General features: G+C 42.1%; 1 protein-coding gene across 1 annotated transcript; it reads left to right on the top strand.

Moving 5' to 3' along the window:
* The first annotated feature begins 3,995 nt into the window (after nt 1-3,995).
* On the top strand, nt 3,996-25,079 carry LOC110498667 (P2X purinoceptor 3-like). Its single transcript, XM_036954369.2, has 12 exons — nt 3,996-4,612; nt 5,060-5,195; nt 7,531-7,602; nt 7,820-7,889; nt 8,155-8,248; nt 15,761-15,838; nt 15,977-16,118; nt 17,957-18,093; nt 23,450-23,543; nt 23,724-23,789; nt 24,105-24,182; nt 24,569-25,079. The coding sequence occupies exons 1-12, from the start codon at nt 4,491-4,493 to the stop codon at nt 24,689-24,691; spliced, it is 1,212 nt and encodes a 403-aa protein (XP_036810264.1). The 5' UTR covers nt 3,996-4,490; the 3' UTR covers nt 24,692-25,079.
* Nucleotides 25,080-26,362: the final 1,283 nt, after the last annotated feature.

The following is a 26,362-nucleotide window of genomic DNA, read 5'->3' as shown; positions in this document are numbered from 1 at the left end:
GTTATATTGTTTATCTACGACACTTACTCTCTTCTCTCTATACATTAGCCCTAGATTGATATATATTTATACAGTAGATATGTTTTGTCACATACACCGGAGAGGTGCAGTGAAATGTGTTGTTTTACAGGGTCGGCCTTGCACATCGACAGATTTTTCACCTTGTCAGCGCGGGTATTCAAACCAAACATTCAGTTACTGGTCCAACATTCTAACCGCTCGGCTACCTGCCGCCGTTTCCATCATGCCCTTTGTCCTTTTTTGCTGTTTCTTTCTCCCCTTATCATTGTCTGTTCTCCATCCCCTTCTCCTCCGTCTTCTGTCTGTCCTCTCCACCCCCTCTAGCTCTCTCCTTCCTCTCAGACCACTTACTAGGTAATCTAATTTAAGGTGTGGATGAGTTTTATTTATCATCTACTGAAGTCCATTTCCTTTCTCTCTCTTCATCTCTTTCTCTCTGTCTCTCCCCCAGCTATCTCTTCTCTTTCTCTCCCTTGTTTCTTTTTCTCCCCCTCTCTCTCGTTCTCCCATTTCTAAGGAAATCTAATAACAAGTTGGAAGGAACTTCCCAGTATCTGTATTCTCTAACGGCGCCACAATCATCATTATGACTAATATAACTCTCTGGGCGCATCCCAACTGGTGCCCTATTCCCTATATACTGCACTACTTTTGACCAGGGCCTATAGGGTGTAATTTGGGACTTAACCCTCTGGGCTAAGAGAGAGACGGATGCTATGGTGTACTGAATACTTAACAGGGTCATGACCTTAAATACTTACAGTGCTTGTAATTTGGACTAGGACACTGTCGCCGCCCTCGTGACACTGTGTCTGACCGATTTAATGCCCATTCAATTTCTTAACATTTGAGTCATTTAGCAGATGCTCTTATAAAACGCGACTTACAGGAGCAATTATGGATAAGTGCCTTGCTCAAAGGCACATCGGCAGATTGTTCACCTATGTAGTCAGTGCTGGGATTTGAACCAGTGACCTTTCAGTTACTGGCCCAATGCTCTCAACCCGAGGAAATGTAAAGGAAGGATTTTTTTCATTAGTCAATTGTTGATATAGGGCCAAAATGTGTTGCATGTCAGCAATCAAGTGTTCAAGATATATAACTTTCAAAATACAGAAATACAGTGCATTCTTAAAGTATTCAGACCCCTTGAATTTGTCCACTTTTTGTTACGTTACAGCCTTATTAAAAATTGATTAAATAAATAAAAAATCCTCATCAATCTACACACAATACCCCATAACGACAAAGTGAAAACAGTTTTAAAAAAAAATCTTTTTTCAAATCTTTGCAAAATAAAAAGCATAAATAGCTTATTTACATAAGTATTCAGACCCTTTGCTATGAGACTCAAAATTGAGCTCAGGTGCATCCTGTTTCCATTAATCATCCTTGAGATGTTTCTACAACTTGATTGGAGTCCACCTGTGGTAAATTCAATTGATTGGACATGATTTGGAAAGGCACACACCTGTCTATATAAGGTCCCGCAGTTGACAGTGCATGTCAGAGCAAAAACCAATCCATGAGGTTGAAGGAATTTTCCGTAGAGCTCTGAGACAGGATTATATCGAGGCACAGATCTGGGGAAGGGTACCAAAACATGTCTGCAGCATTGAAGGTCCCCAAGAACACAGTGGCCTCCATCATTCTCAAATGGAAGAAGTTTGGAACAATGAAGAGGTGACTCCGGGATGCTGGCCTTCTAGAAAGAAAGGAAAAAGCCATATCTCAGACTGGCCAATAAAAATAAAAGATTAAGATGGGAAAAAGAACAGACACTGGACAGAGATATGGCTTTCTCTTTGCAGCTCTGCCTAAAAGGCCAGCATCCCGGAGTTGTCTCTTAATTGTTGACGTTGAGACTGGTGTTTTGCGGGTACTATTTAAGGAAGCTGCCAGTTGATGTCTGTTTCTCACACTAAACACAAACTAAACACTAAACACAAACTTGTCCTCTTGCTTAGTTGTGCACCGGGGCCTCCCACTCCTCTTTCTATTCTGGTTAGAGTCAGTTTGCACTGTTCTATGAAGGGAGTATGACACGGTGTTGTATGAGATCTTCAGTTTCTTAGCAATTTCTCGCATGGAATAGCCTTCATTTCTCAGAACAAGAACAGACAGACGAGTTTCAGAAGAAAGTCTTTGTTTCTGGCCATTTTGAGCCTGTAATCGAACCCACAAATGCTAATGCTCTGCATACTCAACTAGTCTAAAGGCCAGTTCTATTGCTTCTTTAATTAGGACAACAGTTTTCAGCTGTGCTAACATAATTGCAAAATGGTTTTCTAATGATCAAATAGCCTTTTAAAAGGATAAACTTGGATTAACTTGTACAACGCGCCATTGGAACTCAGGAGTGATGGTTGCTGATAATGAGCCTCTGTAAATCCTACGTAGATATTCCATAAAAAATCAGTGTCTACACTGTATTTCTGATCCATTTCATGTTAGTTTACTGGACAACATTTTTTGCTTTTCTTTCAAAAACAAGGACATTTCTAAGTGGCCCCAAACTTTTGAACTGTAGTGTAGACCTTTGAGTTCATTTTATTTTTACAGGGACAGTACACATTAATCAACGTTTCAGTAAAAGTGCCGGTTTTAGCCAGCCGGCTAATTTTCAACCATAGTCCCTGGGCAGGTTATTAAAAACAATTACAATGTAGACAATCATTGAGCAGTGAGCACACACAGAGCAACATAGGACAAGCAAGACATAGCATACAGACAGAGCAACATAGGACAAGCAAGACGTAGCATACAGACAGAGCAACATAGAACAAAACAACTCTGGAATGAAAAAGCGCTGTACAATTCAAATGTATTATTATTATACTGTATACATACATCTAACATCCAGAGATACTGCCTTAATCTCTAGTCTAGTATCTTTCAGTCCATGGAAGAGCCCTATATAAATACAATCAATTATTATTCATTTTTTAAGGGCTACTTTTCAACCTTATTCATTATCTCCGGCACCAAACCATAGGTGAAAACAGAGCATGGTTATAAAAGAAAGGAAGAAAGGCTCTGGAAAATGCTTCTCTGTGACATCACAGGGTAGGATTAAAAGGAAGACAAACAGTGATTTTCAAAACATGCAACGTGTTTCTAGCTAGAGGGAGGGTATTTTCTTGTTCCCCACGCCACCGTGAAAGTCACCGTTTTTAAAATATTAAAACTTTGAATCCTAGTTTTTTTTTTAAACAAAATGTAGAAATAGACCGTTTTCACATATGTAGACACTGGTATTGTGCTGGAGATAATGAAAATAAGGCCGAAAAGTGGTGGAGCCCTGCATTAGGTGATATGTTCATCTTTCAATGAGCATGGTCAAAGACAAGGGGTTGAATTCCAAATGACGCCCTATTCCCTTCATAGTGCACTACTTTTGACCTATGGACCCTGGTCAAACGTGTTATATAGGGAATAGGGTGCCATTTGGGATAAAGACACGGTTGAAACATCGGGTGAAATCGATATATATATGAAATTGTATCTACAACATACATACAGTAGCATGCAAATCGCTATGGTCATGGACTTCTAGACCTCAGGTTAAGGACCAAAGACAACAGATGAGGAAATTAACCATCAAGGTTACTGCTCATTGAATGTTAGTGTGTGCGTGCGTTGTGTCTGTCATTAACTGTAATGGGGATTGTATTTTACTTCAAACTCCAGTTTTGGTAATTTTACTGAGGATGCTGACAGACTGACTGGCACCACTCAGGAAATGAATCTCCTCCTCCTTAACTCTCAAGTCTTTTCCTCATATTTTAGTGTGTGTGTGTGTGTGTGTGTGTGTGTGTGTGTGTGTGTGTGTGTGTGTGTGTGTGTGTGTGTGTGCGCGAGCATTAGGGGAAGCAGAAGAGGAGAAGGAAAGATAAAGGGGTTGAGAGTCAATCTGGTAAGTGGAGGGGGGGAAAGCAGAGACAGAAAGAGAGAGGGGGAGGGAGGGAGGTAACGAGAGAGATGGAGAGAGGGGGGTAAAGAGAGAGAGATGGAGAGAAGGGGGGTGAAGAGAGATGGAGAGAGGGGGGTAAAGAGAGAGAGATGGAGAGAGGGGGTAAAGAGAGAGAGATGGAGAGAGGGGGTAAAGAGAGAGAGATGGAGAGAGGGGGGTAAAGAGAGAGAGATGGAGAGAGGGGGTAAAGAGAGAGATGGAGAAAGCGGGAGGGAGAGTGTAAGGATGTTTACCATTTCACTACTTCAGCAGCGACATTGAGGTCCGTTATTTGGACCTTTTTGAAAGAAGCGAAGAATAGGATCAGGTTGCTTTTTTGGAACAAATAGCAGTGTTTTAGTATGTATGGAAACCAACACATCTTGAGATTTGTCTTTTGTTTTGGGGGGTCAGCTAAGTCACACACACTGTACACACTCTCCGAAGAGGCATTCTGTGGATTGTTGGCTGTGACACGTTGAATTTATTGGGTGTTGCGGGTTGCCTCAACGCCAGGATGTGGACGTGTATCACGGACTTCTTCACCTATGAGACCACCAAGTCGGTGGTGGTGAAGAGCTGGACCATCGGGATCATCAACCGCGTCGTACAGCTCCTCATCATCACCTACTTCATCGGGTCAGTACTATCGCTCCATCACTCACATTCTGGATCTCCCAGTGAGAGGAATTGGTTGAAAGACGTCTTTTCAACGTCTTTCCTTTGGAGAAACGGGAAAAAGTCTCCGCACACTTCCAGTCAGACGCACATTTCTCATTATAAAGGCTGTGCTTTATGTATTTTCAACGTCTTTTCAACGTCTTTTCAACGTCTTTTCAACGTCTTGTGCTTATGGAGCTGATTCTATTGTTTGTTAATTAGAATCTCTTTCAGCCCAACAAAGGGCAAGTCTTTAAAGACTCATAGATCATTCATTATTGCTCTATACGTGACAGAAAGAGAAGGGAAACTGTGATTGAATGATTTTCCCATTATGTTATATCGACCCCTCTCTCTCCACCCCCCCCCCCCTCTCTCTCTCTTATTCTCTCTCCTTCTTCCTCTCCTCTCCTGCACCTCTCTCAGGTGGGTGTTTGTGCATGAGAAGGCGTACCAGATCAGAGACACGGCTATAGAGTCGTCTGTCATGACCAAAGTCAAAGGCTTTGGACTGTACAACAACCGAGTCATGGACGTAGCTGAGTACGTCACCCCCTCTCAGGTAACACACGCAAACATCTGTACCAGAGGTCGACGGATTATGATTTTTCAACGCCGATACCGATACCGAAGGAGGACCAAAAAACCAGATACCGATTAATCGGCCGATTTAAAAAGAAATGTAATTGTAATAATGGCAATTACAACAATACTGAATGAACACTTATTTTAACATAATATAACACATCAATAAAAAAACCTTTAGCCTCAAATAAATAATGAAACATGTTCAATTTGGTTTAAATAATGCAAAAACTAAGTGTTGGAGAACTAAAAGTGCAATATGTGCCATGTAAAAAAGCTAATGTTTGAGTTCCTTGCTCAGAACATGAGAACATATGAAAGTTGGTGGTTCCTTTTGACATGAGACTTCAATATTCCAAGGTAAGAGGTTTTAGGTTGTAGTTCATATAGTATTTATAGGACTATTTCGCTCTCTATACCATTTGTATTTCATATACCTTTGACTACTGGATGTTCTTATAGGCACTTTAGTATTGCCAGTGTAACAGTATAGCTTCCGTCCCTCTCCTCGCCCCAGGAACACCATCCACAACAGCCACCCTCAAAGCAGCATTACCCATCGCTCCACAAAAGCCGCGGCCCTTGCAGAGCAAGGGGAATAACTACTCCAAGTCTCAGAGCGAGTGACGTTTGAAACGCTATTAGCGCGCACCACGCTAACTAGCTAGCCATTTCACATTGGTTACAACAGCCATTAGGCTGATAGGCTTGAAGTCATAAACAGCGTTGTGCTTGCGAAGAGCTGCTGGCAAAATGCACGAAAGTGCTGTTTGAATGAATGCTTTAACGGCCTGCTGCTGCCTACCATCGCTCAGTCAGACTGCTCTATCAAATATCAGATCATAGACTTAATTATAACATAACACACAGAAATACGAGCCTTTGGTCATTAATATGGTTGAATCTGGAAACTATCATTTCGAAAACAAAAAGTTTCTTATTTCATTGAAATACGGTACCGTTTGGTATTTTATCTAACGGGTGGCATCCCTAAGTCTAAATATTCTTGTTACATTGTACAACCTTCAATGTTATGTCATAATTACGTAAAATTCTGGCAAATTAGTTCGCAATGAGCCAGGCTGCCCAAACTGTTGCATATACCCTGACTCTGCGTGCAATGAACGCAAGAGAAGTGACACAATTTCACCTGGTTAATATTGCCTGCTAACCTTGATTTCTTTTAGCTAAATATGCAGGTTTAAAAATATATACTTCTGTGTATTGATTTTAAGAAAGGCATTGATGTTTATGGTTAGGTACAGTCGTGCAACGATTGTGCTTTTTTCGCAAATGCGCTTTTGTTAAATCATCCCCCTGCGTTGCATCGATTATATGCAAAGCAGGACAAGCTAGATAAACTAGTAATATCATCAACCATGTGTAGTTAACTAGTGATTATGATTGATTGATTTATTGTTTTTTAAGATAAGTTAAGTTTAATGCTTAAGATAAGATAAGTTTAATGCTAGCTAGCAACTTACCTTGGCTTCTACTGCATTTGCGTAACAGGCAGACTCCTCATGGAGTGCAATGAGAGGCAGGTGGTTAGAGCGTTGGACTAGTTAACAGTTGCAAGGTTGAATCCCAGAGCTGACAAGGTAAAAATCTGTCTTTCTGCCCCTGAACAAGGCAGTTCCTAGGCCTTCATTGAAAGTAAGAATGTGTTCTTAATAATTGACTTGCCTAGTTAAATAAAGGTGTAAAAAAAAATATTTTTTTAAATCGACTTCCAAAAATACCGATTCCCAATTGTAATGAAAACTTGAAATTGGCCCTAATTAATCGGCCATTCCGATTAATCGGTCAACTTCTAATCTGTACGTGTGCATGCGCACACACAGACACGTACTGTAGGTACCCAAGCACGCACACACACAACTATTGATTATGGTCTGAGATATTTGGATTCCTTATGTGTCAGTTAGGCAAGTCAGTTAAGAACAAATTCTTATTTTCAATGACAGCCTAGGAACAGTGCCTGTTCAGAACAACAGATTTGTACCTTGTCAGCTCGGGGATATGAACTTGCAACCTTTCAGTTACTAGTCCAACGCTCTAACCACTAGGCTACCCTGCCGCCCTATTAACAAATTCCTTGCCGATTTGTTAAAAGCTCTTTAAACATCACTTAATACTTGACTAAATGGATACCAAATATTGATACTGAGGTATGTGTGGATTATGACATCAGGTTTGATGTGCTGGTCAATGGAAATGGGAGTGTTTTTGATGCTGTGTGTGTGTGTGTGTGTGTGTGTGTGTGTGTGTGTGTGTGTGTGTGTGTGTGTGTGTGTGTGTGTGTCTGACAGGGGGCCTCTGTGTTCTGCATCATCACTAAATTCATCACCACAGAGAACCAGGTGCAGGGATACTGTCCGGAAGTGAGACCACTCACACTTACTCTACCATTGGCCTTCTGTTGTCTCCCCCCCATATGTTCTCTCTGTCTCTCTCTGTTTTTGTCTGTCTGTCTGTCTGTCTGTCTGTCTGTCTGTCTGTCTGTCTGTCTGTCTGTCTGTCTGTCTTTGTGTCTCTTTGTGTCTGTCTGTCTCTCTGTCTCTGTATTTTACTCTAACGTGTATTATGTGTGATGCACAGAGTGAGATGAAATACAAGTGTACGCACGACAACAACTGCACTAGGTTCCTCAACAAGCCTGGAGGAAATGGTGAGGTTCTCTACTTTTTCTGGATCAATTCACATCCTTTTCTTATTGTCTTTCCTTCAGAGGATAGAAGATGTTACAGAATTTGCAAAACAGTTGCTTCCAGAATAATGGTTTGGTCTTTGTCATTTATTGTCCCTATCCGTCCTCCCCCTTTATGTGTCATATATCCTTTCTTTCTTTCTTTCTGTCTTTCTTTCTTTCTGTCTTTCTTTCTGTCTCTCTCTCCCCTACCTCTCGCTCTCTTTTCCCTACCTATCTTCCTCAGGTCTTCCAACGGGCAGGTGTGTACATTTCAACGACACCCTCAACACCTGTGAGATCAGAGGCTGGTGCCCCGCGGAGATCGACTACATCAAGACGTGGGTAACCGTGTGTGTGCGTGTGTATTTGTATTTGCCAAGGCAGCAGCTACTCTTCCTGGGGTCTGGCAAAATAAAGGCAGTTATATACAATTTTAAAAACATTACAATACTAAGTGTGTGCCCTCAGGCCCATTTTCCACTAACACATATCTACAACGCAAAATCCATGTGTATGTGTGTGCATAGTGCATATGTTATCATGTGTGTGTGTGCATGTGTCTGTGCCTATGTTTGTGTTACTTCACAGTCCCCGCTTTGGAAATATTTAGGAGTAACTTATTCCTCCTACCCATTCCAAAACTAACTGCAGCTCTTTGTTACGTTTTACAGTAATTTCAGTCACTGTAGTAGCTGACGTGTATAGTGTTGAGTCATCTGCATACATAAACACACTGACCTTACTCAAAGCCAGTGGCATGTCGTTTGTATTGATTGAAAAAAGCAAGGGGCCTAATCAGCTACCCTGGGGAATTCCTGATTCTACCTGGATTATGTTTGAGAGGCTTCCATTAAAGAACACACTCTGTGTTCTGTTAGACAAGTAACTCTTTATCCACATTATAGCAGTGGGTGTAAAGCATAAACACATACGTTTTTCCAGACACAGACTATGATTGATAATGTCAAAAGCTGCACTGAAGTCTAAAAAGACAGCCCCCACAATCATTTTATTATCAATTTCTCTCAACCAATCATCAGTCATTTGTGTAAGTGCCGTGCTTGTTGAGTGTCCTTCCCTATATGCATGCTGAAAGTCTGTTGTCTATTTGATTACTGTGACATAGCAATGAATCTGGTCAAACACTATTTTTTCCAGAAGTTTACTAAGGGTTAGTAACAGGCTGATTGGTTAGCTAATTGAGCCAGTAAGGGGGGCTTTACTATTCTTGGGTAGGGAATGACTTTAGCTTCCCTCCAGGCCTGAGGGCACGCGCTTTCTAGTAGGCATATGAATATGTGACAAATAGGAGTGGCAATATCATCCGCTATTATCCTTAATAATTTTCCATTCAGATTGTCAGACCCCAGTAGCTTGTCATTGTTGATAGACAACAATAATTTTTTTCACGTCTTCCACACTGACCTTACGGAATTCAAAAGTACAATTCTTGTCTTTCATAATTTGGTCAGATATACTTGGATGTGTAGTGTCAGCATTTGTTGCTGGCATGATTCAATGAATGATGGAGCCGAGTTGGCTTTTTTCCCCAAAATGTCATATCAAGGTGCTCCATCATTCTTTACATAATTTATCTTTGTTTCATAGTGTAGTTTTTTTAAATTTAGCTTAGTCACATTATTTCTTCATTTGCAGTACGTTTCTCAATCAGTTGGGCTGCCAGACTTATTTGCCATACCTTTTGCCTCATCCCTCTCAACCACACAATTGTTTTATTCCTCATCAAACCAAGGGGATTTAACAGTTTTTACAGTCATTTTCTTAATGGGTGTGTACTTCTTAGTAACTAGAATAAGCTATTTCATAAATGTGTCAAGTGCAGCGTCTGGTTGCTCCTCAATACGCACCACAGACCAGCAAATATTATTTGCATCATCAACATATGAATCACTACAAAACTTGTTGTATGACCTCTTATACACTATATTAGGCCCAGCTTTTGGAACTTTGGTTTTCCTAGATATGACTTTTATATTGTGATCACTACATCCTATGGATTTGGATACTGCTTTAAAGCACATTTCTGCAGCATTAGTAAAGATGTGATCAATTGTTAATGAGTTCATTACTGTCCTGTTTGTAAATACCATGGTAGGTTGACTGACAACCTGAATCAGGTTGCAGGACCTGGTTACAGTTTGACGTTTTTTCTTGAGTTGGCAGTTTGATGAGTGCTAGTCAATATTTAAATCACCCAGAAAATATACTTCTCTGTTGATGTCACATACATTATCAAGCATTTCACACATATTATCCAGATACTGACTGTTAGCACTTGGTGGTCTATAGCAGCTTCCCACCAGAATGGGCTTTAGGTGAGGCAGGTGAACCTGTAGCCATATTACTTCAACAGTATTTAACATTAGATCTAAGCTTTACAGGAATGTGGTTCTTCATATAGACTGCAACACCGCCCCCATTGGCATTTCTGTCTTTTCGGTAAACATTATAACCATGTATTGCTACCACCGTATCATCAAAGGTATTATCTAAGTGAGTTTCAGAGATAGTCAGAATATATATATTTTTTATTATTTTTATTTCACCTTTATTTAACCAGGTAAGCTAGTTGAGAACAAGTTCTAATTTACAACTGCGACCTGGCCAAGATAAAGCAAAGCAGTGCGACACAAACAACAACACAGAGTTACACATGGAATAAACAAGCGTACAGTCACTAACACAATAGAAAAAAAAAAAAGTCTATATACAGTGTGTGCAAATGGCGTGAGGAGGTAAGGCAATAAATAGGCCATAGAAGCAAAGTAATTACAATTTAGCAAATTAACACTGGAGTGATAGATGAGCAGATGGTGATGTGCAAGTAGAAATACTGGTGTGCAAAAGAGCAGAAAAGTAAATAAAAATAATATGGGGATGAGGTAGGTAGATCAGGTGGGCTATTTACAGATGGGCTATGTACAGCTGCAGCGATCGGTTAGCTGCTCAGATAGCTGATGTTTAAAGTTAGTGAGGGAAATATAAGTCTCCAGCTTCAGCGATTTTTGCAATTCGTTCCAGTCATTGGCAGCAGAGAACTGGAAGGAAAGGCGGACAAAGGAGGTGTTGGCTTTGGGGATGACCAGTGAGATATACCTGCTGGAGCGCATGCGTGTTGTTATCGTGACCAGTGAGCTGAGATAAGGCGGAGCTTTACCTAGCATAGACTTATAGAGGACATGTAGCGAGGGCCAGCCGACTAGAGCATACAGGTCACAGTGGTGGGTGGTATAAGGGGCTTTGGTGACAAAACGGATGGCACTGTAATAGACTGCATCCAGTTTGCTGAGTAGAGTATTGGAAGCTTTTTTGTAAACGACTTCGCCGAAGTCGAGGATCGGTAGGATAGTCAGTTTTATGAGGGTATGTTTGGCGGCGTGAGTGAAGGAGGCTTTGTTGTGAAATAGGAAGCAGATTCTAGATTTAACTTTGGATTGGAGATGTTTAATATGAGTCTGGAAGGAGAATTTATAGTCTAGCCAGACACCTAGGTAATTGTAGTTGTCCACATATTCTAAGTCAGAACCGTCCAGAGTAGTGATGCTAGTCGGGCAGGCGGGTGCGGGCAGCGAACGGTTGAAAAGCACACATTTGGTTTTTATTAGTGTTTAAGAGCAGTTGGAGGCCACGGAAGGAGTGTTGTATGGCATTGAAGCTCGTTTGGAGGTTAGTTAACACAAAGAAGGGCCAGATGTATACAGAATGGTGTCGTCTGCATAGAGGTGGATCAGGGAATCACCCGCAGCAAGATATATTGATATATATATATATGATATATATGTATGCATATATATATGATATATATATATATATGATATATGATATATACAGAGAAAAGAGTCGGCCCGAGAATTGAACCCTGTGGCACCCCCATAGAGACTGCCAGAGGTCTGGACAACAGGCCCTCCGATTTGACACACTGAACTCTATCTAAGAAGTAGTTGTGAACCAGGCGAGGCAGTCATTTGAGAAACCAAGGCTGCCGATAAGAATGTGGTGATTGACAGAGTCGAAGGCCTTGGCCAGGTCGATGAAGACAGCTGCACAGTACTGTCTTTTATCGATGCTGGTTATGATATCATTTAGGACCTTGAGCGTGGCAGAGGTGCACCCGTGACCAGCTCGAAAACCAGATTGCACAGCGGAGAAGGGATTCGAAATGGTCAGTGATCTGTTTATTAACTTGGCTTTCGAAGACTTTAGAAAGGCAGGGCAGGATGGTTATAGGTCTATAACAGTTTGGGTCTAGAGTGTCACCCCCTTTGAAGAGAGGGATGACCGCGGCAGCTTTCCAGTCTTTAGGGATCTCGGACAATACGAAAGTGAGGTCCATGAATGACATGAATGTCATCTGTTGCAAGCAAGTTATTGACTTCATGGACCTTGTTTCTCAGGCTGCATATGTTAATATGGGCTAATTTTATAACTTTTCTGGGTTGCTTGATTGTTTTTAATGCTTTACTGGGAAGCTTATCAGAAGTAGATTTGATAGTGCAGGGTGAGCTGCACAAAGTGGTCTTCCTACTAGGGTACACCGCTTCAAGGCTAACAGTGTAACTCTGGTTCATAGGCTCATTATTACTGCATCCAATAGCTGTAGGGTTAACAAAGGTATTCAGGGCAATTAGGGGGACATCAATTAATTTACTTACATTGTTTCTGCCAATGCCTTTATGATAATGTACATTTAATGCAGCATTATGACATCTCAATGGTAGGGATTAGCTGATCTGGTCTTGGGTCATTGATAAGTCATTGTTTCAATGCAGGAGCCAATATGATTCGGATGGACTCCGTCATTCCTGTAGTATCTTCTGTTTCCAGAAGGTGTCAAAGTTATCTATAAAAGTGACTCAAGCAGAGCTACAATAATATTTTTGCCAGATGTGTAAGGCCAGTAGCCTGCTGAATCTTTCACACCCAACAATGGTACTGGTCCTGAAACGATTGGCTGTTCTTTTGAGTTTTTTAAAGCTAAAATCATGTCCTGTATTCGTGCTCCTGGGTAGCACAGGGTTTTTGCCTTGGGAACCAAGATGTTTCATAAAGCTGCTTATGGTGACAGCTGGCGATGTCTCTCACGCAGTCTCACAGTCTGATGAGGGTGGGAGCTCCGAGAATCTGAACTTGAGGTAGAAGTCACCGGAGAGGGAGACAGAACAGAGGATGAAGACCCAGGTACCTCCGGATCCGATCTTGAATGGGAAGCCCCCCAAGGAAGAAGGTGCCGGAACCTCTGGATCCAGGGCGGCAAAGCTGTTTCTGGTCTGTGTCAGGTCCGGGCTCAACATCTCCAAGAAGACCCCTGTTGCCAGAGGACGCTGTCTTCGACTTCCACGTCGGGTATTGTATCTAGATGGCTGGTTGGTTGGGTCGAGAACAGCTCTGTTCTCCAGGGAAGGGGGAGACACCTTCGGGGATGGAACCCTGCTGAGCACCGGCCAGTCAGCTGTGGAGAGCCAACAACGCGGCGACAATTCCAAATCACATTTATTATTCACATACACGTGATTATATGTTATTGCGGTTGAAGCGAAACGCTTGTGCTTCTAGCTACGACAGTGCAGTAATATCTTACAAGTAATATCTAACAAATTACACAACATATACCCAATACACACAAATCTAAGTAGGAATGAATTAAGACTATATACATATGGACGAGCGATGTCAGAGCGGAACGTACTAAGATACAGTAGAATAGCATAGAAAACAGTATATACATATGAGATGAGTAATACAAGATATGTAAACATTATTAAGTGAATGAGATACAGTAGAACAGTACAGAAAACTGTATATACAGTTGAAGTCGGAAGTTTACATACACCTTAGCCAAATACATTTAAACTCAGTTTTTCACAATTCCTGATATTTAATCCTAGTAAATATTCCCTGTCTTAAGTCAGTTAGGATCACCATTTTATTTTAAGAATGTGAAATGTCAGAATAATAGTAGAGAAAATTATTTAATTCAGCTATTTCTTTCATCACATTCCCAGTGGGTTAGAAGTTTACATACACTCAATCAGTATTTGGTAGCATTGCCTTTAAATTGTTTAACTTGGGTCAAATGTTTTGGGTAGCCTTCCACAAGCTTCCCACAATAAATTGGGTGAATTTTGGTCCATTCCTTCTGACAGAGCTGGTGTAATAGAGTCAGTTTGTAGGCCTCCTTGCTCACACACGCTTGTTCAGTTCTGCCCACACATTTTCTATAAGCTTGAGGTCAGGGCTTTGTGAGGGCCACTCCAATACCTTGATATTGTTGTCCTTAAGCCATTTTGCATGGAAGTATGCTTGGGGGTCATTGTCCATTTGGAAGACCCATTTGCGACCAAGCTTTTACTTCCTGACTGATGTCTTGAGATGTTGCTTCAATATATCCACATCATTTTCCAGCCTCATGATGCCATCTATTTTGTGAAGTGCACCAGTCCCTCCTGCAGCAAAGCACCCCCACAACATGATGCTGCCACCCCCGTGCTTCATGGTTGGGTTGGTGTTCTTCGGCTTGCAAGCTTGCCCCTTTTTCCTCCAAACATAACGATGGTCATTATGACCAAACAGTTCCATTTTTGTTTCTTCAGACCAGAGGACATTTCTCCAAAAAGTACGATCTTTGTCTCCATGTGCAGTTGCAAACCGCAATCTGGCTTTTTTTTATGGTGGTTTTGGAGCAGTTCTTCCTTGCTGAGTGGCCTTTCACGTTATGTCGATATAAGACTTGTTTTACCATGGATATAGATACTTTTGTACCTGTTTCTTCCAGCATCTTCACAAGGTCCTTTGCTCTTGTTCTGCGATCGATTTGCACTTTTCACACCAAAGTACGTTCATCTCTAGGAGACAGAACAAGTCTCATTCCTGAGAGGTATGATGGCTGTGTGGTCCCATGGTGTTTATACTTGCGTACTATTGTTTGTACAGATGAACGTGGTACCTTCAGGCGTGTGGAAATTGCTCCCAAGGATGAACCAGATTACACCTCCAATTGACTAAAATGATGTCAATTAGTCTATCAGAAGCTTCTAAAGCCATGACATAATTTTCTGGAATTTTCCAAGCTGTTTAAATGCAGTCAACTTAGTGTATGTAAACTTCTGACCCACTGGAATTGTGATACAGTGAATTATAAGTGAAATATTCTGTCTGTAAACAATTGTTGGAAAAATTACTTGTGTCACGCACAAAGTAGATGTCCTAACCGACTTGCCAAAACTATAGTTTGTTAACAAGACATTTGTGGAGTGGTTGAAAAACGAGTTTTAATGACTCCAACCTAAGTGTATGTAAACTTCCGACTCCAAATGTACACACGAGATGAGTTAAAGTGACGCGTGTTCCATTCCACCAGAACAGAGCGGCGTCCGGCTACTGGGGTGGAAGAAAAATGAAAAAGTACAAGGGAGTGGATTCCCCAGTAGCTTGTGTGGGTTTGCTACTTGCTTGCTAAGAGTAGCCACTTCGCTCCTATAGTCCTCCGCAAGCAAGCAGTTGCTGCATTGAAAGTCAGCGTGGTCCACGTTGTCCTGGAACAAAGCAAAGGTAAACACAGCTCCTGCAGCACTGGAAACGTTTAATAGCGACCTCAATTTGAGACCGCCGAGCCAGCTAGTCTAGCTCGGCTTCCATGTCTCTACCCCTCTGCGGAATCCTGAGGGATCCTGGGACAGACAGCAGCGCTCCGAGCAACTAAGCCCCAACAGAGCCGCAGGATCCAAAATCAAACAAAAGTATATAAAAACACTGACAGCTTTACAAAAACAATAAACCGAGATCTCTCGTTCAGATGAATGAACACAGTTTTCTTTCTGACCTTCCCTCAGGCATCCTATGATGGAGGTGGAGAACTTTACCATCTTCATCAAGAACAGCATCCGTTTCCCCCTCTTCAACTTCACCAAGTGAGGAGGATGATGATGATGATAATGATGTTGATAATGATGTTGATGACGATGATGACAAAGATAATCATGTTACAACTCTAACTGGTCCCCTGTCTCTCCTGTGTTTATATGTGTGTGTGTGTGTGCGCATCTCAGGGGTAACTTCCTGCCCACCATCACCCCTCAGTACATCAAGGCGTGTAACTTTGACCATGAGAACAACACCTACTGTCCCATCTTCAGGGTGGGGGATGTCATCCGCTATGCACACCAGAACTTCACCACGCTGGCACAGAAGGTATGGTGGTTCACTCCCAGGTATATATCCATACTAGTATATTAACTTGACATACAGTGCATTCAGTAAGTATTCAGACCCCTTCACTTTTTCCACATTTTGTTATGTTACAGCCTTATTTTTAAACAAATTAAATTGTTATTTTCCCTCATCAATCTGCACAAAGCAAAAACAGGCTTTTGGATTTTTTAGTCAATTTTTAAAAAATATAAACAACTGAAATATCACATTTACATAAGTATTCAGACCTTTTACTCAGTACTTTGTTGAAGCACATTTGGCAGTGATTACAGCCTCAAGTCTTCTTGGGTATGATGCTACAAGCTTGGCACACCTGTATTTGAGGAGTTTCTCCCATTCTTCTCTGCAGATCCTCTCAAGCTCTGTCAGGTTGGATGAGGAATGTCACTGCACAGCTATTTTCAGGTCCCTCCAGAGATGTTTGATAGGGTTCAAGTTCGGGCTCTGGCTGGACCACTCAAGCCACTTCTAAGTTGTCTTGGCTGTTTGCTTAGGGTAATTGTCCAGTCCTGAGCAGAGGTCCTGAGCAGTCTGGAGCAGGTTTTCTTCAAGGATCTCTGTAGTTTGCTCAGTTCATCTCCCAGTCCCTGCCACTGAAAAACATCCCTACAGCATGATGCTGCCACCACCATGTTTTACCGTAGGGATGGTGCCAGGCCAAAGAATTCAATCTTGGTTTCATCAGACCAGAGAAGCTTGTCTTTTTAGGTGCCTTTTGGCAAACTCCAAATGGGCTGTCATGTGCCTTTTACTGAGGAGAGGCTTCCGTCTGGCCACATAAAGGCCTGATTGGTGGAGTGCTGCAGAGATGGTTGTCCTTATGGAAGGTTCTCCCATCTCCACAGAGGAACTCTGGGGCTCTGTCAGAGTGACCATCGGGTTCTTGATCACCTCCCTGACCAAGGCCCTTCTCCCCTAATTGCTCAGTTTGGCCCGGGTGTCCAGCTATAGGAAGAGTATTGGTGGTTGCAAACTATTTCCTTTTAAGAATGATGGAGGCCACTGTGTTCTTGGGGACCTTCAATGCTGCAGAAACGTCTTGGTACCCTTTGGTACCCTCGGAGCTCTACGGACAATCCCTTCGACCTCGTTGCTTGGTTTTTTTTCTGACATGCTCTGTCAACTGTGGGACCTCATATAGACAGGTGTGTGCCTTTCAAAATCATGTCCAATCAATTGAATTTACCACAGGTGGACTTCCAATCAAGTAGTATAAACATCTCAAGGATAATCGATGGAAACATCGCAAAGGGTCTGAATACTTATGTAAATAAGGTACTTCTGTTTTTTTTAAATATATATAAATTTACAACATTTTTTGCTTTGTCATTGTGGTTATTGTGTGTAGATTGAAGAGGGGGGGAAAAAAGATTTGATCCATTTTTGAATAAGGCTGTAATGTAACAAAATGTGTAATGAAGGAAGGGGTCTGAATACCTTCTGAATGCACTGCATTACCATCACTGAACGTCGGCGGCACCTTAATTGGGGCGAACAGGTTCTTATTCATGACTGGAGTGGAATCAGTAGAGTGGTAACAAATACATCAAACACGTGGTTTCCAGGTGTTTGATGCCATTTCAGTTGCTCCGTTCCGGCCATTATTAGCAGCCTCCTGTGATTTCTATCCACAGTTATTTCCATCCATACTAGTCTTTTTATATACTCACATATTATGCTCTCTTTCTCTCTTTTCCCTACCCGTCGGCTGTATTCACTCCTTCCCCTTTAGGCTACATTCAAATGCTGTCTTTTTCCCACTCATAAAGTAACAAATGAGAGAGATTTTCTAAATGTATGTCAACCCCTTCCTACAGGGAGGGGTGATAGGTATAAAGATTGGCTGGATGTGTGACCTGGACCAGTCAGAGGATGAGTGTAACCCTTCCTACTCCTTCACGCGGCTGGACGCCATGTCGGAGAAGAACAGCGTCTCCCCTGGGTACAACTTCAGGTAGCCATGACCTCTGACCTCTAACCTCTGGCCTTTGGAGAGTGAGCCCCGTAGAGATACATAGAGATATCTTGATGAATATAACCAGTTTTTGCATGGACATTGCCATTGAGGGCTTACACCATTTTAAAGTACCGGTAGTCAAATGGGTGGGGATTCCTATGGGTTGGGAGTGATCAGTCAACGATCAGAGCATCGTCTTCTTCTTCAAACTGGGTTGCCTATGGGTAGTAAATGGCTTTAAGCTAGATCAGTGATTTTACCGTGGCACAACTTGATGGAAGAAAAATTAGGTCTGACACCTAAAATGTCCCTATTAATTGATTTAGTGTAAATTAACTCTGTCTTATCTGATCCAAACTGCAAGTCATCTACTTCTGTGACAAACATAATTATAGATTAAATTGGGTTTATTTGAACTATTTTCATAGTTCCTTATTCTTGATGATACATTTTTCTGATACCCCTTAATGAGCACCCCGCGAAAATGTGCTGGAAGGATTTTTTTTGTAGCTCTGATAAAATAGCTGCTGAAGATCATTCATTTTGAAAGGGTTGGGTTTAGAGACATTGGTTTTCTGCATTGTAAAGGTGCAACCAGGAACACAAAACCATGCTCCATATCTTTCTATGTCAGAGGCTGTGGTACAGGTAAGCCTAATCAGACGTGCATGTGCTAATGGTTCTCAGTCACAGGCAAAGTAAAATTATAAAAAATGACTTTGCTCCTGATGCGTGACCTTCAAATGATATAAAGGTAACAACAGCCTGAGCACATGGGACTTGAAACAAGGTGCCATTCAATGTATTATCTGAGCGGCACTGGTGCTCCCAAGACAGAATTCCATGTGCATTTCACAGGTCACGTATATTCAAAAAAATGTGTGTTCAAAAAATTATCCAGATTAGGAAAAGTTTCGCAGCATACCTGAGTTCCTCAAGGCTCACCAGTTGAAGACCACTGAGCTAGATCACCACCTAGTGGCTACAACAAATGAATGACACGCAAGATTTGGTTCAGGACTCAGGGAGGAGGTAAGGGCACTCGGAGTGTGTTGTGAGGAAAACAACCTCTCACTCAATGTCAATAAAACAAAGGAGAGGATCGTGGACTTCAGGAAACAGCAGAGGGAGCACCCCCCTATCCACATCGACGGGACAGTAGAGGAGAAGGTGGAAAGTTGAAAGTTATTCTGCGCACACATCACAGACAAACTGAAATGGTTCACCCACACAGACAGAGTGGTGAAGAAGAGGCTGAAGAAATTTGGCTTGTCACCTAAAACCCCCGCAAACTTTTAGAGATGCACAATTGAGAGCATCATGTCGGGCTGTATTACCGCCTGGTACGGCAACTGCACCGCCCTCAACCTCTCCAGAGTGTGGTGCAGTCATGGGTCAGACCACAATTCCAGTGGATCAGAAGTTTACATACACTAAGTTGACTGTGCCTTTAAACAGCTTGGAAAATTCCAGAAAATTATGTCATGGCTTTAGAAGCTTCTGATAAGCTAATTGACATAATTTGAGTCAAATGGAGGTGTACCTGTGGATGTATTTCAAGGTCTCCCTTCAAACTCAGTGCCTCTTTGCATCATGGAAAAATCAAAAGAAATTTCAGAAAAATAATTGTCTGGTTCAAGTCTGGTTCATCCTTGGGAGCAATTTCCAAACACTTGAAGGTACCACGTTCATCTGTACAAACAATAGTATGCAAGTATAAACACCATGTGTGTAACGACTCTCCTCTTCGTCTGATGATGAGGAATAGGAATCATCGGACCAACACGCAGCGTGGTAAGTGTTCATCGTAAATTTAATGAAATGAACTGAACACTGAATGACAAAAACAACAAAAGAGAATGAACGAGACCGAAACAGTTCTGTCTGGTACAGAATACAAAGACAGAAAACAACTACCCACAAACACAGGTGGGAACAGGCTACCTAAGTATGGTTCTCAATCAGAGACAACGATTGACAGCTGCCTCTGATTGGGAACCATACCAGGCCAAACACATAGAATTCCCACCCCAACTCACGCCCTGACCAAACCAAAATAGAGACATAAAAAAGGAACTAAGGTCAGGACGTGACAATGGGACCACACAGCCGTCATAACGCTCAGGAAGAAGACGCGTTCTGTCTCCTAGAGATGAACGTACTTTGGTGTGAAAAGTGCAAATCAATCCCAGAACAACAGCAAAGGACCTTGTGAAGATTCTGGAGGAAACAGGCACAAAAGTATCTATATCCACAGTAAAAGTCCGATATTGACATAACCTGAAAGGCTGCTCAGCAAGGAAGAAGCCACTGCTCCAAAACCGCCATAAAAAAGCCTGACCACGGTTTGCAACTGCATATAAAGGCAAAGATCGTACTTTTTGGAGAAATGGCCTCTGGTCTGATGAAACAAAAATAGAACTGTTTGGCCATAATGACCATCGTTATGTTTGGAGGAAAAAGGGGGAGGCTTGCAAGCCGAAGAACACCATCCCAACCATAAAGCACAGGGGTGGCAGCATCATGTTGTGGGGGTGCTTTGCTGCAGGAGGGACTGGTGCACTTCACAAAATAGATGGCATCATGAGGATGGAAAATTATGTGGATATATAGAAGCAACATCTCAAGACATCAGTCAGGAAGTTAAAGCTTGGTCGCAAATGGGTCTTCCAAATGGACAATGACACTAAGCATACTTCCAAAGTTGAGGCAAAATGGCTTAAGGACAACGAAGTCACAAAAGATATTGGAGCGGCCATCACAAAGCTCTGACCTCAATCCTATAGAAAATTTGTGGGCAGAACTGAAAAAGCGTGCGCGAGCAAGGAGGCCTACAAACCTGACTCAGTTACACCAGCTCTGTCAGGAGGAATGGGCCAAAATTCACCCAACTTATTGTGGGACGCTTGTTAAAGGCTACCTGAAATGTTTGACCCAAGTTGAACAATTTAAAGGCAATGCTACCACATTTTTATTGAGTGTTTGTAAACTTCTGACCCACTGGGAATGTGATGAAAGAAATAAAAGCTGAAATAAATAATTATCTCTGCTATTATTCTGGCATTTCACATTCTTAAAATAAAGTGGTCATCCTAACTGATTTAAGACAGGGAATTTTATGTCAGGATTAAATGTCAGGAATTGTGAAAAACTGAGTTTAAATATATTTGGCTAAGGTGTATGTAAACTCCCGACTTCAACTGTAGGTGCTCTTTTTGTCCAGGTGGAAAAGGGCAGTGTGGAGTGCGGTTGAGATTGCATCATCCGTGGATCTGTTGGGGCGGTATGCAAACTGGAGTGGGTCTAGGGTATCCAGGAGGATGCTGTTGATGTGAGCCAGGACCAGCCTTTCAAAGCACCTCATGGCTACCGGCGTGAGTGCTACAGTGTGGTAATCATTTAGGCAGGTTACTTTCGCTTCCTTGGACACAGGGACTATAGTGGTCTGCTTGAAACATGTAGGTATTACAGACTCAGTCAGGAGAGGTTGAAAATGTCAGTGAAGACACTTGCCAGTTGGTCCGCGCATGCTTTGAGTACATGTCCTGGTAATCCATCTGGCCCTGCGGCTTTGTGAATGTTGACCTGTTTAAAGGTCTTGCTCACATCGGCTACCGAGAGCGTTATCACATGGTCACGAAGAACAGCTGGTGCTCTCGTGCATGCTTCAGTGTTGCTTACCTCGAAGCGAGCATGAAAGGTATTTTGCTCGTCTGGTAGGCTCGCGTCACTGGGAATCTCGCATCTGGGTTTCCCTTTGTAGTCCGTAATAGTTTTCAAGCCCTGCCGGTGTAGTAGGATTCAATCTTAATCATTTATTGACACTTTGCTTGAGGGCATGAGGGCATAGCAGGATTTCATATAGCCATCCGGATTTGTATCCCGCTCCTTGAAAGTGGCAGCTCTAGCCTTTAGCTAGATGCGGATGTTCAATGGCTTCTGGTTGGGATAGGTCACTGTGGGAATGCACTTATTGATGAAGCCAATGACTGAGGTGGTATACTCCTCAATACCATTCGATGAATCCCAGAACATATTCCAGTCTGTGCTAGCAAAACAGTCCTGTAGCGTAGCATCCGCACCATCTGACCACATTCGTATTGAGCGAGTCACTGGTACTTCCTGTTTTAGTATTAGCTTGTAAACAGGAATCAGGAGGGTGGAATTATGGTTGGATTTGCCAAATGGAGGGTGGGGGAGAGCTTTGAATGCATCTATGTGTGTGGAGTAAAGATGGTCTAGAGTTTTTTTTCCCCCTGTGGTTGCACATGTGACATGTTGGTAAGAATTTGGTAAAACTGATTGAAGTTTGGCACCGCTTCTGGGAGAGTATTTTCTTGTTTGCTTATGGCCTTATAGAGTTGATTGAGTGCAGTCTTAGTGCCAGCAGTGGTCTGTGGTGGTAAATAGACAGCTATGAATAATATAGATGAGAACTCTCGTGGTAGATGGTGTGGTCTACAGCTTATCATAAGGTACCTCAGGCGAGCAATACCTCAAGACTTCTTTCATATCAGCACCAGCTGTTATTGACAAAGACACACACCCCCACCCCTTGTCTTACCAGATGTAGCTTCTCTGTTCTGCCGGTGCATTGAAAATCCCTCCAGATCTATAATGTCTGTGTCGTCGTTCAGCCACGACTCGGTGAAACATAGGATATTACAAGTCTTAATATCCCGTTGGTTGGATAATTGTAATCGTAGGTCATCCATTTTATTTTCCAATGAATGCATGTTAGCAAGTAGAATTGATGTTAATGGGAGTTGTCGCTCGCCTACGGATTCTCAAAAGGCAGCCTGATCTGCGTCCTCTTTTCCTACGTCTTTTCTTCAAGCCAATGACGTGGACCTGGGCCTTCTTCCCGGGAGAGCAGTATATCCTTCTCGTTGGACTCGTTAGAGGAAAAAGCTTCTTCCAGTCTGTGTTGTGTAATTCCAGTTCTGATGTCCAGAAGTTATTTTCGGTCATAAGAGACAGTAGCACCAACATTATGCACAAAATAAGTTGCGAACAATGCAAAAAAAAAAATAACAAAATAGCACAATTGATTACGGGCATGTAAAACGTCAGCCATCCTCTTCGGCGCCATTTTCCAAAATCGAAAGAAAATTATGTACATTTTACTCCATACATTTTTCCTGACAACCAAAAGTACTAATTGCATTTGGAATGCTTAGCAGGACAGGACAATTGTCTAATTCAGACACTTATCAATAGAACATCCCTGGTCATCCCTACTGCCTCTGATCTGGCGGACACACTAAACACATGCTTTGTTTGTAAATAAGGACTCGGGGTAGGATTAACTGTCAACCCATGTCCTTACACTCTGTCCATGTTGTGCTGATAGGTATGCTAAGTACTACAAGATGGACAATGGGACAGATTACCGTACTCTGCTGAAGGCCTATGCCATCAGGTTTGATGTGCTTGTCAATGGAAATGTGAGTGATTTCAATTTGTGCGTGTGTGTGTGAAAACATGTCTGTGGTTTGCATGAGTCTAATTCCCTATGTGGGTCCATGACTGTTCTACATATATGTGTTGTTAGATGGGGGGGGGGGGGGGGGGGGGGGGTCGTGTGTGTGTTTACTTCTGTAAAGTACTTAACTTGTTTCTTACAGGCAGGGAAGTTTAACATGATCCCGACTCTGATCAACATGGTAGCTGCCTTTACGTCAGTTGGAGTGGTGAGCCCTTCTATTCAGTTTCTACTTTCTATCCACACCGTCTCTTGGCTAGTTTTAAATTAAAACATGTCCTTTCCACCTTCAGTCTCTTAACTTTGTAATAATATTATCCAGTCTCTTTTAGGCTAGTTTGAAAATGTATCTGTGCCGTGTGTGTTCCTGTCTTGCCAACAAGTTATTTCCAGGAAAATAAAGTTATTCTTATTTTCTACTCTCTTCTCCTTTCTTCTCTCCTCTCGTCGCCTCATTTCTTCAATTCCTTTCTATTCTATTTTAAAACCTTGTTTTTTTTTCTCTGCCTTGGATTGGTTGCAGGGCACCGTGCTTTGTGACATCATACTCTTGAACTTTCTGAAGGGAGCAGAGCAATACAAGGCCAAGAAGTTTGAGGAGGTAAAGTTTGAGGCAAGACACCAACCCTGCTTACTGTGATATAGATATTTATCTTAATAACCAGTGTCAGCCTTTGCAAGCCTGGGGCCGCATCTCAGAGTAGGAGTGCTGATCTAGGATCAGCTCACCCCTGTCCCATTACCTTATTCATTGTAATCTAAAAGGAAAGACTGATATTAAATCAGTAAGCCTTCTCTGAGAAGTTGATACATACAGCCCAGAGGAATAGTTTAAACTAAGTGGCAAATCCTAACTTCCACTTAAATCATGCATTGATACCAACTGGAGACTAAGTGAAAATGTGCTCCTGATGTTCTTCAAGTGTATACAATTCAATAAAGTAATCTCATCTCTCTCTCTCCCCCAATCTACCATTACTCCATTAGGTATCAGACACGCAGATCGAGAACTCCTTATCCAGCAATGGGCTCTATCGGAGTAGGGAGTTCATTGGAGTAGAGAAACAGTCAAACGACTCGGGGGCCTTTTCCATTGGGCAATACGGCTAACGGACAGCCAATGGAATGGAGTGTTTGAGGGGAAAGGGGTTGGGTGGTGGCAATTTGGGACGTTTGTAGGTTTAGGGTGATATTGCCCATAGACCCTAATCTTGGATCAGTTTAACATTTCCCCCACAAATGGTTATGGTGAGGATTGGGGAAGGGGAAACTGATCCTAGATCAGAGAATGCATATATGTATGGCATTGTAATATCCCTAATATTTCACATGAACCTGTAATTTACCTGTAATATTGTCATGGTGGAGGTTGTATGTGTAATCCTTAACTTTGCATGTGACCCTGCATGTGACCCACCATGGGCTATCGTATTTGAACTCCTACCTCTACAAAGTATTAAAGTCTACCCACAACTTCAATAAAATTATATCACTTAAATTTGGTTCTGCTTGGATTCTGCCAGAGGCTCAAATCCTGCTGGAAACAGACAAACAAATACTCTAGTTGTCTACTTGCTCAACACTTTTTATTGATAGTTTGCATTAAGCAGGCACATCTCTCTGTGGTTTGGTTTCACAGTGGGAGATCTATGGGTTGGGATCATTAGAGAGAGGAGCAGGGTGAGTGCGAAATGTCACCCTATCCTTTATAGTGCAATATTTTTGACCAGGGGACCCATTGGTGCTTCATAAAAAGTATCAGAGGTGCGGACACGAGTCACATGACTTGGACACTAGTCTCATGACTTGGACACTAGTCTCATGACTTGGACACGAGTCTCATGACTTGGACACGAGTCTCATGACTTGGACACGAGTCAGACTCGAGTCACAAATATGATGACTTGCAACTCGACTTTGACTTTAACACCAATGACTCGTGACTTGACTTGGACTTGAGCCGTATCACTCGACCTGACTTGACACCCTCCAAGCCCAAATATAAAGAATGATGCTATTTTTTAAAAAGTGTGCAGCACATCAGCTCTTCATTTAACGGATTGCAGTTTGAATTGGACAGCAGCCAATAAAATTGTGCCAGCTGAGGAAAAAGTTGTGGGTGGCAGTGCAGAGGAACATCGGTGGGTGAATTCAGATGGAGCCCTTGGAAAGATGATACCCCAAATTATTATTTTCGGATATAAAGACGACGCTGTATCGACAAAAAACGGATTGCAACTTGCAAAACATGCGGGAAGAAAATTACAGACGGAGGTGCAACAATTTCCAACTTTGTTCTACATTTTAAGTCGTGGCTAATATAGCCGACAGCTATATATTTGATTACTTTACTTGTGTATCACGTAGGCTAACGTAACGTTAAATCAATGAGCCTCCACACAGCCAGTCAGTGCGGGAACGTGATCATTGCACCCAAGATTGAGCTACAACAGGCTAGGCAGTTGGTAGTCTAAATCCTGCCTGATGTTACTGCTGTTCCTAAAACCGTTGACATTCGTTAGCCTACCGTAACCAGATAGAGAGAGAGTGTGCGTGTTAAGGTTGGGCGATTGTGTACAAACCTAAATCGCCCGATTGCGCCCCATAGAGATCCTCGACAGTCGATCACTATTGGGATCAGGGGGGTCTTTCTCATGGCTACCCATGTATTTCCATGGAAATATAACGTTTATTTGGAAAGTAATAAATATATAGACATTTTTAAAAGCATTTATGATTTGCGTAAATAATATACTAACTTACTCTTGTTAAAAATATGAA

Source organism: Oncorhynchus mykiss, chromosome 19, assembly GCF_057628025.1.
Source record: "Oncorhynchus mykiss isolate SJ-2025 chromosome 19, ASM5762802v1, whole genome shotgun sequence".
Classification (NCBI taxonomy): Eukaryota; Metazoa; Chordata; class Actinopteri; order Salmoniformes; family Salmonidae; genus Oncorhynchus; species Oncorhynchus mykiss.
This window is presented reverse-complemented; position numbering and strand designations above follow the sequence as displayed.